Raw genomic sequence first — 17,482 nt, forward strand, 5'->3', positions numbered from 1 at the left:
GGGTCGTCAAGCAGATCCGTCAAGCTCGACATCGTTGCTAGGCAGGGGGCCGGTCGTCAAGCGCGGCCGTCAAGCGCGGCGCCGTTGCTAGGGCGAGCGGCGCGTTATCAAGCAGAGCCGTCAAGCGCGGCGTCGTTGCTAGGCAGAGCGGCGGGTCGTCAAGCAGATCCGTCAAGCTCGACATCGTTGCTAGGCAGGGGGCCGGTCGTCAAGCGCGGCCGTCAAGCGCGGCGCCGTTGCTAGGCAGGGCGGCGGCTGGCCCCGCGCGGCCGCCAAGCGCCAGGATGTTGCTAGGCAGAGCGGCGCGTCGTCCGGCGCGGCCGTCAAGCGCGGCGGCGGCGGCGACATGCCCCTCTGCCGTAAAGCGCGGCCGGGCGCCCTGCTGCTGCGGGGGCCTGGTCGGGGCGGGATGCTGGGCGGCGGCGGGGGCGGCGGCGGCGGGGGGGGCGGCGGGGGGGCCTCCCCGCTGCCGCTGCTGCACCCGCGGACGGGCCGGCTGGTGACGGTGTCGCGGGGCGGGCGGAGCGCGGCTCGCTCGCAGCCCGGCCAGGAGTTCAACCACGGGCTGGTGCTGAGCCGGGAGCCCCTCGCCCCGGGCGCCGTCTTCGCCGTCCGCATCGACCGCAAGGTGAGGCCCGGCGCTGCGGGGGGGGGAGGAGGAGGAGGAGGGGAGGGGAGGGGTCCCCAGAGGGAGGGAGGGGGGGAGGGAGGAGGAGGGGAGGGGTCCCCAGAGGAAGGGAGGGGGGAGGGAGGAGGAGGGGAGGGGAGGGGTCCCCAGAGGGAAGGAGGGGGGGAGGGAGGAGGAGGAGGGGAGGGGAGGGGAGGGGTCCCCAGAGGAGGGGAGGGGGGGTCTTGGGGATGGAGAGGCGCTGTGGGAGGGGGGAGAGCCCTGGGGGTCTTAGGGGGGGCTGCAGGAGGAGGAGGGGAGGGGTCCCCAGAGGAAGGCAGTGGGGGGAGGGGGGGTCTTGGGGATGGAGAGGCGCTGTGGGAGGGGGGAGAGCCCTGGGGGTCACAGGGGAGGGGGCTGCAGGAGGAGGAGGGGAGGGGTCCCCAGAGGAAGGCCGAGGCAGTGGGGGGGGTCTTGGGGATGGAGAGGCGCTGTGGGAGGGGGAGAGCCCTGGGGGTCTTAGGGGGGGCTGCAGGAGGAGGAGGGGAGGGGTCCCCAGAGGAAGGCAGTGGGGGGAGGGGGGTCTTGGGGATGGAGAGGCGCTGTGGGAGGGGGGAGAGCCCTGGGGGTCTTAGGGGGGGCTGCAGGAGGAGGAGGGGAGGGGTCCCCAGAGGAAGGCCGAGGCAGTGGGGGGAGGGGGGTCTTGGGGATGGAGAGGCGCTGTGGGAGGGGGAGAGCCCTGGGGGTCTTAGGGGGGGCTGCAGGAGGAGGAGGGGAGGGGAGGGGTCCCCAGAGGAAGGCCGAGGCAGTGGGGGGAGGGGGGGTCTTGGGGATGGAGAGGCGCTGTGGGAGGGGGGAGAGCCCTGGGGGTCACAGGGGAGGGGGCTGCAGGAGCAGGAGGGGAGGGGTCCCCCGAGGAAGGCCTAGGCAATGGTGTGTATGGGGGGGGTCTTGGGGATGGCTGTGGGAGGGCGAAGAGCCTTGGGGTTCGCAGCGGAGGGGGCTGCAGAGGGGGAGGAGGAGGAGGAGAAGGGGAGGGGTCTCCAGATGATGCCCAGGCAATGGTGTGGAGGGGGCTCATAGAGGAGGGGGCTGCAGGAGCCGAGCCAAGAAGGAGAGGGGTCCCCAAAAGAAGGGCAAGGCAAGGGGGGGGAAGTCTTGGGGATGGAGGCGCACTCAGAGAGGGAGGAGACCCTCGTGGGGGGGCGTCGCAGGGGAAAAGGCCGGACGAGCAGAACGGGGTGGGGGCCTTCAGGAGGAGGACGGGTCCCCAAATGGGGGTGCGGGGTTTGGGGGATGAAACTGGGCAGCTGACCTCCCCCTCCCCCCTCGGAAGGGGGCAGATCCTCAGGATCATGTGGGAGGGGGCTCGAGATGAGGGGTCCCCAAAAGAAGGGAGGCAACGGGGGGGGTCTTGGGTGACGGAGCTGGGCAGCTGCCCTCCCTCTTCCCCTCATCAGGGCTGGCGGGGGAGGGGCTGGAGGTGTAGAGCTCCTCCCCTGCGGAGGAAAGAGGAGACCCCTCCTCTTATGCCCCTCCCTCCCCCAGCCCTTAAACACCCCCCCCCATTTCTTCCCAACACCTGTCCTTTCCCTTTCCCACTTGTGTCCCTCTCTGGGCTGCAAAATGGGGGGGGGGTAGGCGAGACCACCAGGGATGCCACCGGCGACCCCCCACTCAGAAAACAACTTCCAGGACCCAGGCTGGGTTTCCGAGACCCCCACCACCACCACCCAGACTGGGGGTTTTCAGAAAAGTTGACCCTTCCCCAGAATTCCCCAAAACAGCCTCTTAGCAGGAATCCCGGGTTGAGGAGGAGGAGGAGGAGGAGGAGGAGGACCCCAAGACCCATGGGTGGGCGCCGAGTGCGAATCACAGCACCCTTCCTCCCCTTTAAGATTTTCCACCTCAAGTCGCTGGTCTGAGACGGTCAAGGTTCTCCTGCTTGAGCAGGGGGCTGGACTAGAAGACCTCCGAGGTCCCTTCCAGCTTCTACTCCGTTCTATCCCATGCGCTCCTCCCTCTCGTCTGCCCGCAGGTCAACTCCTGGAGCGGATCCTTGGAGATCGGGGTGACCGCCCTGGACCCCAACCACCTGGACTTCCCCAGCAGCGCCACCGGCCTCAAGGGGGGCTCCTGGATCATTTCCGGATGCTCCGTCCTGCGCGACGGCCGCTCCATCCTGGAGGAGTACGGGCAGGACCTGGATCAGCTGGGCGAAGGCGACCGAGTGGGCATCCAGCGGACGGCCAGCGGGGAGCTGCGCCTCTGGGTCAACGGGCAGGACTGTGGCGTGGCAGCCACCGGCATCCCTCCCCGCGTCTGGGCCGTGGTCGACCTCTACGGCAAGTGCACCCAGATCACGGTGGTGCCGGGAAGCGCGGAGGAGGAGGAGGCGGAAGAGGGAGCCCCCCACGATGAAGGTACCCCCCCCCAAAAGCAGAGAATTGTCGGGGCAGGCAGAAAGAAAACCAAGGGCGGTTTAGCACCAGGCGTGAGCGATAGAACGCAGAATAACAGCGTTGGGTTGCTTTTCAAATATTTAAATGTAAAAACTAGAAAGTCAATAAAATTTTCTTCAAAAAAAAAAGAATAACAGATTTGGAAGGGACCTCGGGAGGTCATCTAGTTCAATCCCCTGTCCATTTCAGACAAGTGGTTGTCCCGTCTTTTTTGGGACGACCGAGATAGGCATAAAACGGGCGTTTTGCTCCAGATCTCAGCCTTCAAACTTGGGGTGGGTGAGCGGGGTGTCTCTCATTGTGTGTCTCGACTTTAAAAGGTTGCGGACTTCAACTCCCAGAATTCCCCAGCCCAGCGGGATTCTGGAGAGTTGAACCTCACACATTTTTAACGTGGAGAAACACTGGTCTTTAAGGACCGCAGAAAGTCTCGTCACCACAGCGGAGCCCCCAAATGTTTTTATTGCTAACTGAAACGTCGGTTGAATGAGGTTTGTCCCATTTTATGACCTTTCCTTCGGACGCTAAGTGAATCTCTGCAGATGTTCAGTCAGTAGCCCGCTTGTTAAGCGAATCTGGCTTCCCCTATTGACTTTGCTTGTCAGAGAGTCGCAAAAGGGGGATCACATGACCCCAGGGGACGCTGCGAACGTCGTAAATGCGAGTCAGCTGCCAAGCCTCTGAATTTTGATCACGTGTCCCCGGGACGCTGCGACCGTCATAAACACGAGTCTGTTGCCCAGCGTCCAAATTTTGTTATTATTTTGTTGTTATTGTTGTTGTTGTTATTATTATTATATTATCATTATTATTATTATTGTTGTTGTTGTTGTTGTTGTTGTTGTTATTATTACTATTATTATTATATCTACCCCGGGGGGCTGGGCACACTTTACATCTGGAGGGCGGGAACTGAATGCGTCCAGCGGGCACCAAGGCAGGCAGGACCACCGTCTCCCGCCTGGCACCCAAGATGAAGTGGGGAATCCTGGTGGGGTTCTTGGCTGCCCCTTCAGAAGCTTCACCCACGATTCTTGGCCTGTTGCCAGGCATCATGGCCTGTGTCTGCTCTGGGAGGCACGCCTGACAGCCTTTCCTTCCTTCCTCTTGCTCCTCCTCTTCCTCCTTCTCTCGGTAGCCCCGGAAGCGCCTTGCAACCAGACCCGGCCGGAGAAATTTCCCAGCAGCCTGGAATCGGAGAACGGTGAGTCTTCCTTGGTGCAAAATGAAAAAAAGTGTCATAATTTCTAGGGGGAAGGGGCGCGCTGGCTGTCCCCGCTTGCTCCTTTTTTACAATGTTTTCCCCTGCCTTTATCGTTCTTATCGAGAACTCAAAGAAGGGAATGTAACTGCTGCTCCTTCCTGTTCCTTTCCCCACCACCACCACAACACCCCTGCGGGGTGGACTGGACTGAGAGAGAGAGATTGCCCAAAGTTACCTAGATACTTGTCACCTAGCTGGATTTCGTGGCTAAGGCGGAACTAGAACTCACCGTCTCCTGGTGATTGGCCCAAAGTCACCCAGCTGGCTTTCGTGCCTAAGGCGGGACTAGAACTCACCGTCTCCTGGTGATTGGCCCAAAGTCACCCAGCCAGTTTTCATGCCTAAGGCGGGACTAGAACTCACTGTCTCCTCTGATTGGCTCAAAGTCACCCAGCCGGCTTTCATGCCTAAGGCAGGACTAGAACTCACCGTCTCCTGGTGATTGGCCCAAAGTCACCCAGCCGGTTTTCATGTCTAAGGCGGGACTAGAACTCACCGTCTCCTCTGATTGGCTCAAAGTCACCCAGCCGGTTTTCATGCCTAAGGCGGGACTAGAACTCACCGTCCCCTGGTGATTGGCTCAAAGTCACCCAGCCGGCTTTCATGCCTAAGGCGGGACTAGAACTCACCGTCCCCTGGTGATTGGCTCAAAGTCACCCAGCCGGCTTTCATGCCTAAGGCGGGACTAGAACTCACCGTCCCCTGGTGATTGGCCCAAAGTCACCCAGCCAGTTTTCATGCCTGAGGCGGGACTGGAACTCACCGTCTCCTCTGATTGGCCCAAAGTCACCCAGCCGGCTTTCATGCCTGAGGCGGGACTAGAACTCACCGTCTCCTCTGATTGGCCCAAAGTCACCCAGCCGGCTTTCATGCCTGAGGCGGGACTAGAACTCACTGTCTCCTCTGATTGGCCCAAAGTCACCTAGCTTCTTTTCCAAGCCTAAGGGAGGGCCCGAGCAAAATGGGCAGCTGCTGGGGTCCAAACTCAGATGTGTTGATGTCTCACCCAAAGACACACACACACACCCCTTGTAGGCTTCTCCAGCATGGAGCTGTCGGAGGTGGTGAGCAATGCCATCCTGTCGGCCTACAACGGGAGCCTGCTGAACGTCAACCTGGGCAGCCCCCCCTCCGACTCCGGCCCCTGCGGAGCCCCCCCCATGACCTCCAATGATGCCCTGCTCTTCCACGAGAAGTGCGGCACGCTGATCAAGCTCAGCAACAACAACAAGACAGCCGAGAGGCGCCGGCCACTGGACGAGTTCAACAACGGCGTGGTCATGACCAACCGCCCGCTGCGGGACAACGAGATGTTTGAGGTAAGGGGCTCCCGGCCCCTCCCTCCCCCCAGCAGTGCCCGGGGGGAAAAACGCGTCCCCAAATCTCCAGCACACCCCCCCAAAAAAGGAGCAATTTTTCTCAACCTGGGAAACTTTACTACCTGTGGACTTCAATTCCCAGCATTCCCCAGCCAGCTAAGCTGGATTTCGTGACTAAGGCAGGACTAGAATTCACCGTCTCCTGGTGGTTGTCCCAAAGTCACCCAGCCGGGTTTCCCGCCTAAGGTGGGACTAGAACTCACCATCTTCTCTGATTGGCCCAAATTCACTCAGCTGACTTTCTTGCCTAAGGCAGGACTAGAACTCACCGTCTCCTGGTTATTGACCCAAAGTCACTAGCTGACTTTCCTGTCTAAGCCTGGACTAGAACTCACCGTCTCCTGGTGATTGGCCCAAAGTCACCCAGCCTCCTTTCATGCCTAAGGTGGGACTAGAACTCACCGTTTCCTGGTTATGGTCCCAAAGGCGGGACTAGAACTCACCGGCACCTGCTTTCCAGCCTGTCTTAACCGCCACTAGACCCCAGCTGGACTCAAGTCGCATAGAATCGGTGGGATCGACAGCCAATCGAGCAAGGCTGCCCGGGGGAATTCTGGGAGTCGAAGTCCACGACTCGCTCAGCGGCCCGGGTGGGGGGGGAGAGAGAGAGAGAGGCGGTTTCAGATGGGGGAGGGCGAGCGGGGATTTCCAGGCGCCGCTTCTCCTTCCCCAGATCCGCATCGACAAGCTGGTGGACAAGTGGTCGGGCTCCATCGAAATCGGGGTCACCACCCACAACCCCAACAACCTGGAGTACCCGGCCACCATGACGAACCTGCGCTCAGGTGACTTCCCCACTCGTGCGTATCCAGGGCGGGAGGGGGGGTTCCCGACCACCTTTGGGGGGGGTCGGGGTCTCCGCCGGGGGAGAGGGCCCGGGGGAGGGGAGTCACAGCAGCCGGCCCTTGTCCCCGCTTAGTTCTTCTTGTCATGCTCCACTCAACCCACGAAGGGACCATCATGATGAGCGGCTGCGGGATCCTGACCAACGGCAAAGGGACGCGGCGGGAGTACTGCGAGTTCAGCCTGGATGAGCTGCAGGTGAGCGGAAGGCCGTCCTCCTCCTCTTCCTCCTCCCCTCCCCTTTTCGGACAACCCCCCCTCCCCCGCATTTCCCGCGCAGGAACTCCCCCACCCCGCTTTGTCTGCCTCCCGCAGGAAGGCGACCACATCGGGTTGACCCGGAAGTCGAACAACGCTCTCCATTTTTACATCAACGGCATCGACCAAGGTGGGCACCATCTTTGTGTGTGTGTGTGTGTGTGTGTGTGTGTGTGTGTGTGTGTGTGTGAGAGAGAGAGAGAGAGAGAGAGAAACCCCGTGGGCCTTTTTGTGATTCAGAGACCCAGGGAGGGGCTGGGGAGAAGGGAGGAGGGGGGTGATACGTTCCTCGACTTACGACCAACCCCACCCCCGTTTTCATCTGTGGTTCATTTTATTCACGATTTTATCCCCTGGGTTTCTGCGATTGTAGATTTTTTTAATGTTTTTAGTGCCTTAACATTTTTTTTGCTGTAAGCTGCCCAGAGCCAACAACAACAGCAGCAGCAGCAGCAGCGACAAAATGATGATGATAATAATGTAATAATAATGATCCAACAACAGCAGCAGCAGTGACAAAATGATGATGATAATATAACAATAACAGTAATAGCAGCAGCAGTCACAAAATGATAATAGTTAATAATGACAGCAGCAACAACAACATTTTTATTTTTTTTTAAATTTTAATTCCATTTATATCCCGCCCTTCTCCGAAGACTCAGGGCGGCTTACAAATAATAATAATAACATAATTTCAGCGCAAAAAAAGATTGCAAAATTAGGTCAGTCCTGTGGGTGACTCACTTTGTGACCGCAAGGGACAGGCTGCAGTACGGTCCTGAGCCAAGCCCCGCCTGCAGAGTAACCCCGGCAATTCCTCCTGACGAAAAAGTCAGGGTTGACTTTTTAACTGTTGGGGAGTCCCGTGACAGGCATGGGTTCCCTCTCTTGACAGGCGTGGCGACCACCCTCACCCCCCTAGTGGTCTACGGGGTGGTGGACCTCTACGGCATGGCCGTGAAGGTCACCATCGTCCACAACCACAACCACAGCGACCGCCTGCGGCGCAACAACGCCATCATGCGGGCGCTCTCGCCAGACGTGGGCCGGCGGGCCATGGACACCGGGGGGGCCAGCGAGCCAGAACCGGAGCGCCTGCTTTTCCACCCAAACTGCGGCCAGAAGGCGGCCATCATCAACGAAGGACGGACGGCCCTGAGGCCTCAGTACGTATCTTCACCCCCGGGCTCCCTTTTGTGGTGATTGAATTGTTAAATTTATTGGCCACCCGTCTTCCTCGCCTGGTTGTGACCATGAGGACTAGGAAGATGACAACTGCGGCTCCTTCGGGAGGGCTGCCAAGTCATTCAAAAGCACCCAGAGCTGTGCCTAAGCAAGGAAGAAGGAAAGGCAGCAAGAAGGGGACGGGGTTGTGGTTTGTGTGAACTAAATTGGTGTCCAAAGGGCATTTGTGCCCAACCTCGGCAACTCTTATAAGACCTGTGGACTTCAACTCCCAGAATTCCCCAGCCAGCAAGAGTTTACCGGAACTCGTCAGGGATGGGAGAAGCCCAGGGGTAGGCAACCTTGGCTCTTTTATGACTGGTGGACTTCAACTCCCAGAATTCCTGAGCCAGCCACGCTGAGGGGAAAGGGAGAGGTTTCCAAGCTGAGCCATGCTGGCTCAGGAATTCTGGGAGTTGAAGTCCAGGAGTCATCAAAGGGAGCCATAGTTCCCCCATGCTGCCTGAGGAATTCTGGGAGTTGAAGTCCACGAGTCATAAAAGAGCCAAGGTTGCTTACCCCTGGGCTATACCACTTACTGCATGTTATCACGGGTTGTTTTTTTGACGGTAATTTTTGAGTCCAAAATTTCCATTGTTAAGTGTTTTGGTCTCAACTGTGGCCGTAAATCAAGGACCACCTGTGGCTTCTCCAGTCCACCTGTTGGACCTTGTCTGGAGAGGGCCTCTAAAGGAGAACTCTGCCCTTCGCTGCTCTGTCCATCCAGTGCCACCGACGACTTTAACCATGGCGTGGTCCTCAGCAACCGACCGCTGCGGAACGGCGAGGTCTTCCAGGTGAGGATCGACAAGATGGTGGACAAATGGGCCGGCTCCATCGAGATTGGCGTCACCACTCACAACCCCACCTACCTCCAGCTGCCCTCCACGATGACCAACCTCCGGTCAGGTGAGAACTGGGACCTCAATATTTTGGACGGCCGTGTCAAAAGTTTGGCAAGTTTGAAGAACTGTGGGTTAATCTTAACTAATTAATTAACCTTGAATATTCAGACACCCCCCCCTCGGAACAGAGTTTAGAGTCAGCTTACATAAAAGGGGCTAAAATTCTGGCCAACCAACATTCAGGGCTTCCTGCCTGGAAATAGAAGTGGTTTACGTGCTCCCTGCTTTTTTTTCAACCTGATCTCGGAGAGGGACAAACCACGATAGGGGCGAAGGAGTCAAGTAGGGAATTAATCTGGAATCTCTACATAGCTGCAAGAGGGCTAGGTCTGATCCCCCTGGGGTGAATTGAATCCAGGTTAGGCAACTTTTAAGACCTGTGGGCTTCAGCTCCCAGAATTCCCCAGCCAGCCACGTTCAGACTTGTGGACTTTAACTCCCAGAATTCCTCAGCCAGCCACGATGTCCCTCGGACATCCCCTTTCGACTGCTGCTTTTTTCTAGACTAAAGAAAAAAAATGACTTAAGAGTTTATCTCAGAGGTGTTGCCCAGATCCCATAATCCTTTGGGGTTTTGTAGGCCAGTGCTAAAATGCCCTTTACAAAATGGGGTCACCAGAATCTGCACCCGGTATTCCGCAGGGTCCCGTCATCTCGAACCAATCAAGTGCCTTCACTGACTGTGTGGTTGCTACAACCAATGGGGAGGTTTTGGCAGTAGAGATTAAACTGTAGTTTTTTTAACTCTGGGTTTTTAATATAGTACACCACCTGGGGTCACTGTGCGTGAATCGGGCAGGTATATAAATCTGTTCAATAATAATATCCCAGCTCTTTGGGAAGGACTCGATAGGTGAATAAAAATGCCAAATCCAATAGGGACATTTGACTGGCTGTGCAACCAGCCATAATAAACCCAAAACATCCGGACCACCACTTGAACACCATTGGCATTGACAAAATCTCATTGGTCAGTTGCAAAGGGCAGCTTGATTTATAGTGGCATTGACAGAATCCCTCTGTCAATTGCAAAGGGCAGCTTGACTCAGTGGCATTGACAAAATCCCATCGGTCAATTGCAAAGGAGCAATTTGACTCAGAGTGGCATCGACAAACTCCCTGTCTGTCAATTGCAGAAGGCAGCTTGACTTAGAGTGGCATTGACAGAATCCCATCAGTCAATTGCAAAGGGCAATTTGACTCAGTGGCATTGACAGAATCCCATCAGTCAATTGCAAAGGGAAATTTGACTAGATTGGCATTGACAGAATCCCTCCCTGTCATTTGCAAAGGGCAGCTTGACTCAGAGTGGCATTGACAAACTCCCTGTCAGTTGCAGAAGGCCACTGTAATTAGAGCACCATTGACAGAATCCCCATCGGTCAATTGCAAAAGGCAGCTGTGCTTGGAACAGCCTCCATCCTGCCCGGAGACCTTTAACCCCACCGAACATCCACATCTGCCTCTCCCAGGTCGTTGGGAAGAACCCCAGAGGTGGATTGAAATGCCAAATCCAGTCAAAAACATTGGGCAGCCTGTGCAATGAACCGGAATCATCATCATCATCATCATCTTCCCCGAGAACCTTTTTAATTCTTTTTCTTCCCGCTTTCCTTCACTTGACTCTCATGTCATTCCTTGACGACCCTCCGCGGTCGCCAACATTTTATGGGTTAGGTCAGACATGTCAAACACAAGGCCCGGGGGCCGGATGCGGCCCGTGAAGTGGTTTTATGCGGCCCGCGAAGCCATCCTGGAAACAGTGAGGGAACGGCCCCCACTGCCTTGGCCCTGGCCCAGAGACCCTCCTTCTGCCAGAGACCCCCAGATCTGTCCCACTCCTGCCCAGGCCCCCATAGGCACCCTCGATGCAAACGATGCAGAGCTGGCCACGCCCACCCAGTAGGCCATACGCACTCTAGCCACGCCCACCCAGTAGGCCACGCCCACCCTGGCCATACCCACCCGGCCCCCTGAGGGCAACTGCAATGCTGATGCGGCCCTCAATGAAATTAAGTTTGACACCCCTGGGTTAGGGAGTAAACCTGAACAGCCAGCTTGAGAGAGGAAGGAAAAAGTGGGTGGTCTCACCTGTCTGATGTGGGGTTGGTGTCCCTCCGTGCCGTTCTCTTGCAGGGACCTGGATGATGACCGGGAATGGAGTGATGCACAACGGTACCACCATCCTGGATGAATACGGCCACAACCTGGATCGCTTGAAGGCAAGCACAGAGAGGGGCAAAAAAGTTTGTGGGGGGCAGAGGAGAGGGGGACATTGAATGTAGGATTGTAGGACCGTCTTGCAGGAAGAGCTTACGACCTTCCGTTTAGTGACCAAAGTTACAAAGCCACTGAAAAAAGTGACCTTATGACCATTTTTCACACGCGGCCTCCCCCTCCCCCGCCCGGTCACCAGAATTGGCGAATGGCTCATACTTACGACGGTGTTACCGTGTCTTGGGGTCGTCTGATCCCCTTTGGCGACCTTCCGACAAAGCAAAGTCAGTGGGGAAGCCAGATTCGTTTAACAGCCGTGTTACCCACTTAACAGCTGCAGTGATTCACTTAACAACTGCGGCAAGGGAGGTCGTAAAACAGGGCGATGCTCAATGACCAATTTCTCATTGAAGAACATAAATCCTGGACTCAAATCGTGTCATACATTGAGGACTACCCCTATTCTGGCCCAGGCTCAAATTGCCAGTCTAAAGACATTCCTGTGAAAGAGGCATTAAGCAATAAAGTAGCCAATCGAACTCTCCGCCTCTGGATCTGGTTGTTCGCGCCCGATACCTGCCCTCTCTCAGGCTGTTCCCCTCTCCTCCACCCCTCCCCAGGCAGGAGACACTGTGGGCGTCGTGCGGAAGGAGGACGGGACCCTGCATTTCTTCGTTAACGGCGTAGCGCAGGGCCCAGCCGCCTGGAACGTCCCGCCGAATGTCTACGCCGTGGCCGATCTCTACGGTCAAGCTGCCCAAGCCACAATCGTGGATGACACAGGTAGTGGACACGGAGACCTCATGGGACCGGAGTGGGCTAGGGAAACGGGTTGAGACAGGAACGAGGAACATGGCTTATTTGGAAACCCAGGAGGTCAGGAGAAGTCAGAAGCTGGTTTACAAGTCAGGAAGGAGAAATTCCCTGACAGCGAGAACAATTAATCAGTGGAAAAGCTTGTCACCAGAAGTTATGGGTGCCTGATCGCTGGAGGCTTTTAAGAAGAGACTGGACAACTGCTTGTCTGAAATGGTATAGGGCAGGGGTGTCAAACTGCCGGCCCACGGGCCGGACACGTCACGAGGAAACCACGCCCACCCCGTTGCCGGCAATGGGGAAAAAGTTCCGATACATCTCGTGACGTCGCAAGTTTGACATGTCTGGTATCGGGTCTTCTGCTTGAGCAGGGGGCTGGACTAGAAGACCTCCCGAGGTCCTTTCCAACACTGTGATTCTGTTATATCGTGTAAAGCAGACATGTCAAACACAAGGCCCGGGGGCCGGATCCGCCCCACAAAGTGGTTTCATGTGGCCCGCGAAGCCATCCTGGAAACAGCGAGGGAACGGCCCCCACTGCCTTGGCCCAGAGACCCTCCTTCTGCCAGAGACCCCCAGACCTGTCCCACTCCTGCCTAGGCCCCCATAGGCACCCTTGATGTGAACGATGTAGAGCTGGCCACGCCCACCCAGTAGGCCATATGCACTCTAGCCACGCCCACCCAGTAGGCCACGCCCACCCTGGCCATACCCACCCGGCCCCCTGAGGGCAACCGCAATGCTGATGCGGCCCTCAATGAAATTGAGTTTGACACCCCTGGTGTAAAGTGTTAACTCTGCTTTAAAATGCTTTGGTAAGGCCAGTTTTAGTCAACACAATATAAAATTTATAAGAGACTCTGGAAAGAGTGCAGAGAAGAGCAACAAAGATGATTAGCGGACTGGAGGCTAAAGTATATAGGGAACGGTTGAAGCAATTCGGGATGCCCAGTCTAGTGAAAAGAAGGATTGGGGTGACATGACCGCAGTCTTCCAGTATTTGGGGGGGCTGCCCCAAAGAAGGGGGGAGTCAAGCTCTTCTCCAAAGCGCCTGAAGGCGGGACAAGAAGCAACGGATAGAAACCAATCAAGGAGAGAAGCAACCTGGAACTCAGGAGAAACTTCCTGACAGTGAGGACAATTAACCAGTGGAACAGCTTGCCACCAGAAGATGTGGGTGCTCCAACACTGGAGACTTTTAAGAAGAGACTGGACAGCCATTTGTCTGAAATGGTATAGGGTTTCCTTCCTGAGCAGGGGGTTGGACTGGATGGCCTCCAAGGTCCCTTTTCAGCTCTGTCATTCTGAAAAAAAGAAGGAAATCCAAAAGAGAGGAAGACACCCCTATCCAGAAATACGGGTGATGGACTGGGAGAGGGTCACACGTGACACACACAACTTTCAGATTTCTTTTTGGAATATTAATAATAAAGTTGGAAGGGACCTTGGAGGTCATCTAGTCCAACCCCCTGCTCAGGCAGGAAACCCTATATACCATTTCAGACAAATGGCCGTCCAGTCTCTTCTTAAAAGACTTCCAGTGTTGGAGAAGGGAGGGAGGGAAGAAGGAAGGAAGGATAACAGAATAACAGAGCTGGAAGGGACCTTGGAGGTCATCTAGTCCAACCCCCCGCCTGCACAGGCAGAAAACCCTATATACCATTTCAGACAAATGGCCGTCCAGTCTCTAAACAAAGTCATCACTAAAAGCCAACATGGGTTTGTCAAAAACAGATTGTGCCAGACAAACCTTATTGCATTCTTTGACCAAGTGACAAAACTAGTGGACCACAGGAATGCTGCGGATATAATTCACTTGGACTTCAGTAAGGCATTCGATAAAGTAGATCACAACCTACTACTTGATAAGATAGAAAAATGTGGGCTAGATAGCATCACCACCAGATGGATTCGTAGCTGGCTGACAGGCCGTACTCAGCGTGTGGTCCTCAATGGAACCGCATCTACATGGAAGGAAGTGTGTAGTAGGGTGCCCCAGGGCTCTGTTCTGGGCCCAGTGCTCTTCAATATCTTCATTAATGATTTGGATGAGGGGATAGATGGGGAACTCATCAAATTTGCAGACGACACCAAGCTGGCAGGAATAGCCAATACTCCAGAAGATAGGCTTAAGATACAGGAGGATCTGGACAGACTCGAACACTGGGCGCTATCTAACAAAATGAAATTCAATGGTGAAAAAAGTAAGGTTCTACATTTAGGCAGGAAAAACCAAATGCACAGGTATAGTATAGGGGGTACGTTGCTCGATAGTAGTAACTGTGAGAGGGATCTTGGAGTCCTAGTGGGCAATCACTTAAATATGAGCGAGCCGTGTGCGGCAGCTGCCAAAAAAGCCAACACAGTGCTAGGCTGCATTAACAGAGGGAATCAGGATCACGTGAATTGTTAATACCACTTTACAAGGCCTTGGTACTTGGAATACGGCATCCAGTTGTGGTCACCACGATGTAAAAAAGATGTTGAGACTCTGGAAAGAGTGCAGAGAAGAGCAACAAAGAGGATCAGGGGACTGGAGGCGAAAACATATAAGGAACGGTTGCTGGAATTGGGAAAGTCCAGTTTAATGAAGAGAAGGGCGAGGGGTGACAGGATAGCAGTCTTCCAATCTCTCAGGGGCTGCCCCAAAGAAGAGGCAGTCAAGCTATTCTCCAAAGAACCCGAAGGCAGGACAAGAAGCAACGGATGGAAACTCATCAAGGAGAGAAGCAACCTGGAACTAAGGAGAAACTTTCTGACAGTGAGAACAATTAACCAGTGGAACCACCTGCCTCCAGAAGTGGTGAATGCTCCAACACTGGAGGTTTTTAAGAGAATGGCCAGCCATTTGTCCGAAATGTATAGGGTTTCCTGCCTGAGCACGGGGTTGGACTAGATGACCTCCAATATCCCTTCCAACATTATTATTATTATTATTATTATTATTATTATTATTATTATTATTATTATTATTATTATTATTATTATTATTATTATTATTATTATTATTATTATTATATAGATTAACCGCACCAGGTTCCCTCGCTGCCCTCTTTCTCATGGGCCAGCTTTTGAGCAGTGCACCCGTTGGCTCTCGGCTGGGTTCGGGTGTGTGTGAATGGGGTGGCGGTCTTCAAGAGGGGGGACTCTTAAAGGGTATGGGGGGGTGATGCCCTAACTGGCTTCCTCCCAGATCTCCTTCCGCTTCCTGACGACCTCTCGGAGGGAAACAACCAGCTCTCCCCCAGCACCCCGTCTTCCGTGGCTTCGGCCAGCGACCTGCGTTTCCACCACCTGCACGGGAACAACGCCGTCATCACCAACGGGGGGCGTACGGCCTTGCGCCAGAACTGCCGCAGCGAGTTCAACGACGCCATCGTCATCTCCAACCGGTCAGTGAAAAACGGGGCGTGGCAGGGGGGGGTGAGAGAGAGACGCGGTGACGGATGGTTGAGGCTTCCCGAAACGGATCGATTTACGGCGAAACTTAGCTGGAGGGTCGTTAAGTGGGTTTTGCCCCGCTTCACGACCTTTTTCGCCACAGCAAAGTGAAAGGAACCGCTGCGGCCGTTAAGTCCCAGGGTGGTTCATGGAATCCGGCTCCCCCCCCCCCCGTTGACTTTGCTCGTCAGAAAGGGATCGCGTCTCACACACACACACACACACACGGGGGACACTGCGACCGTCATGAATATGACTTCAGCGGCAAAGATTCTGAACTTTGACGGTGGGACCGCAGGGGTGGTCAGGGTGAAAAGCGGTCCCCGGTGGCTTTTTTTCCCAATCCCGTTCTAACTTTGGCCAGTGGCTAAGTGGGCGGTTGTAAGGCGAGGAGGGCCTGCGTCGGAAGGCCGGAGCTTTGAATGGGAGGAAGGAAAGGGCAGCGCTCAAGTCAACGACTGCAAGCGAGGCCTGGGTTGCAGTCGTTGGGATGGCGGCTTTCATCGCAACCATCCATCCCACAGGCCCCTGCGGGACGGCGAACTCTTTGAGATCGTCATCCAGAAGATGGTGGATCGTTGGTCCGGCTCCATCGAAGCAGGTGAGGAGGGGCCAAAAGAGATTTTTTTGGGGGGGAACGGAGGCCCAGAGCGACGGCCCCTCCGTAGCGCTTTTGGTGTCCCCCTTCCGTGCAGGAGTCACCGCCATCCGTCCGGAGGACCTGGAGTTTCCCAACACAATGACGGACATTGACTACGATACCTGGATGCTCAGGTAAGTGCAGGGCGGGGGGGGGGGTTCAAAGAGCTAATTGGATAATGGGGCCAAATTTGGCCTACTGGGGAAGGTTGCAGGCAAAGAAACCGGAGACGGTGAGTTCTAGTCCCGCCGTAGGTATTCAAGTCAGCTGGGTGACTTTGGGCCAATCCCCAGGAGACGGTGAGTTCTAGTCCCGCCTTAGGCATGAAAGTTGGCTGGGTGACTTTGGCCCAATTACCCAGAGACGGTGAGTTCTAGTCCCGCCTTAGGCACAAAAGCCAGCTTGGTGACTTTGGGCCAATCCCCAGGAGACGGTGAGTTCTAGTCCCGCCTTAGGCATGAAAGCCAGCTGGGTGTCTTCAAGCCAATCACCAGGAGACGGGGAGTTCTAGTCCCGCCTTAGGCACGAAAGCCACCTGGGCGACTTTGCACCTACCACTCTTGAATCTCAGCCGTCGTTCACATTCCTTCCACCTAATGCCTTCGGTCCCTTCCTCCGGGGCCCTTTTGAACTCCCCGGAGGGCAAAAAAGTCAAGATGGCAACCACACCCTCCGATCCTGATCCTCTATCCGCGTGCCGCCTTGCAAAAAGAGTTTTTCCTTTCCCCCCCCCTCTCTGTGTCCCCTCTCAGCGGCACCGCCATCATGCAGGACGGCAACACCCTGCGCAACAATTACGGCTGCGACCTGGACTCGCTGACCACCGGCTCGCGCATCGGCATGATGCGGACAACCAAAGGGGACCTGCATTACTTCATCAACAGCGTGGACCAAGGGGTGGCTTGCTCCGGGCTGCCCCCAGGAAAGGGTGAGGCCATGTAGGGAAGGCCCAGAGTGGGGACACTATCCTGGGAGGGGCCTTTAAGAGCAGTGGACTTGGGTTTCCCAGAATTCCCCAGCCAGCAGAAGTCCACCCGTGTCTTGAAATACAGGTAGTCCTCCTGCCTGAGCAGGGGGTTGGACTAGATGACCTCCAAGGTCCCTTCTAACTTTATTGTTATTATTACCATCATTATTATTAAGGGCAGTTTGCTTAAAGTTACGACAGAGCGGAGAAATGTGACTTGACGGCTGTTTTTCACACTTGCGACCGTTGCGTCGGTCGAAAATTCAGACGTTCGGCGTCTGGCTCCTCTTTACGGTGGTCGCAGCGTCCCGGGGTCCCCCGATTCCCCTCTGGCGGCCTTCCGGCCAGCCAAGTCCCTTGGGGATGCCGTGTTGACTTAACGGCCCGCGCGACTCACTTTGCAACCGCGGCGTTTCCCTTAACCGACTGGGTGCGAGACAGGCCGCGGAAGGGAGG

At 55.7% G+C, this 17,482-nt stretch overlaps 1 protein-coding gene across 1 annotated transcript in view; it reads left to right on the forward strand.

Annotated features, from left to right (window-relative positions):
- Positions 1 to 346: 346 nt before the first annotated feature.
- Positions 347 to 17,482, forward strand: part of LOC308677857 (neuralized-like protein 4) — a gene marked incomplete at its 5' end in the record, with an annotated part of 27,337 nt that continues 10,201 nt past the window's right edge. Inside the window, 15 exons of the mRNA XM_081344554.1 lie at positions 347 to 628; positions 2,646 to 3,030; positions 4,208 to 4,273; positions 5,369 to 5,652; positions 6,386 to 6,497; positions 6,632 to 6,753; positions 6,871 to 6,943; positions 7,712 to 7,982; positions 8,768 to 8,949; positions 11,082 to 11,167; positions 11,783 to 11,945; positions 15,172 to 15,370; positions 15,944 to 16,020; positions 16,115 to 16,193; positions 16,812 to 16,999. Coding sequence (XP_081200680.1) covers positions 347 to 628; positions 2,646 to 3,030; positions 4,208 to 4,273; positions 5,369 to 5,652; positions 6,386 to 6,497; positions 6,632 to 6,753; positions 6,871 to 6,943; positions 7,712 to 7,982; positions 8,768 to 8,949; positions 11,082 to 11,167; positions 11,783 to 11,945; positions 15,172 to 15,370; positions 15,944 to 16,020; positions 16,115 to 16,193; positions 16,812 to 16,999 — 2,569 coding nt within the window. The remainder of the gene's footprint in view (positions 629 to 2,645; positions 3,031 to 4,207; positions 4,274 to 5,368; positions 5,653 to 6,385; positions 6,498 to 6,631; positions 6,754 to 6,870; positions 6,944 to 7,711; positions 7,983 to 8,767; positions 8,950 to 11,081; positions 11,168 to 11,782; positions 11,946 to 15,171; positions 15,371 to 15,943; positions 16,021 to 16,114; positions 16,194 to 16,811; positions 17,000 to 17,482) is intronic.

This window comes from Vipera berus (assembly GCF_964194415.1).
Source record: "Vipera berus genome assembly, chromosome: Z".
Lineage (NCBI taxonomy): Eukaryota > Metazoa > Chordata > Lepidosauria > Squamata > Viperidae > Vipera > Vipera berus.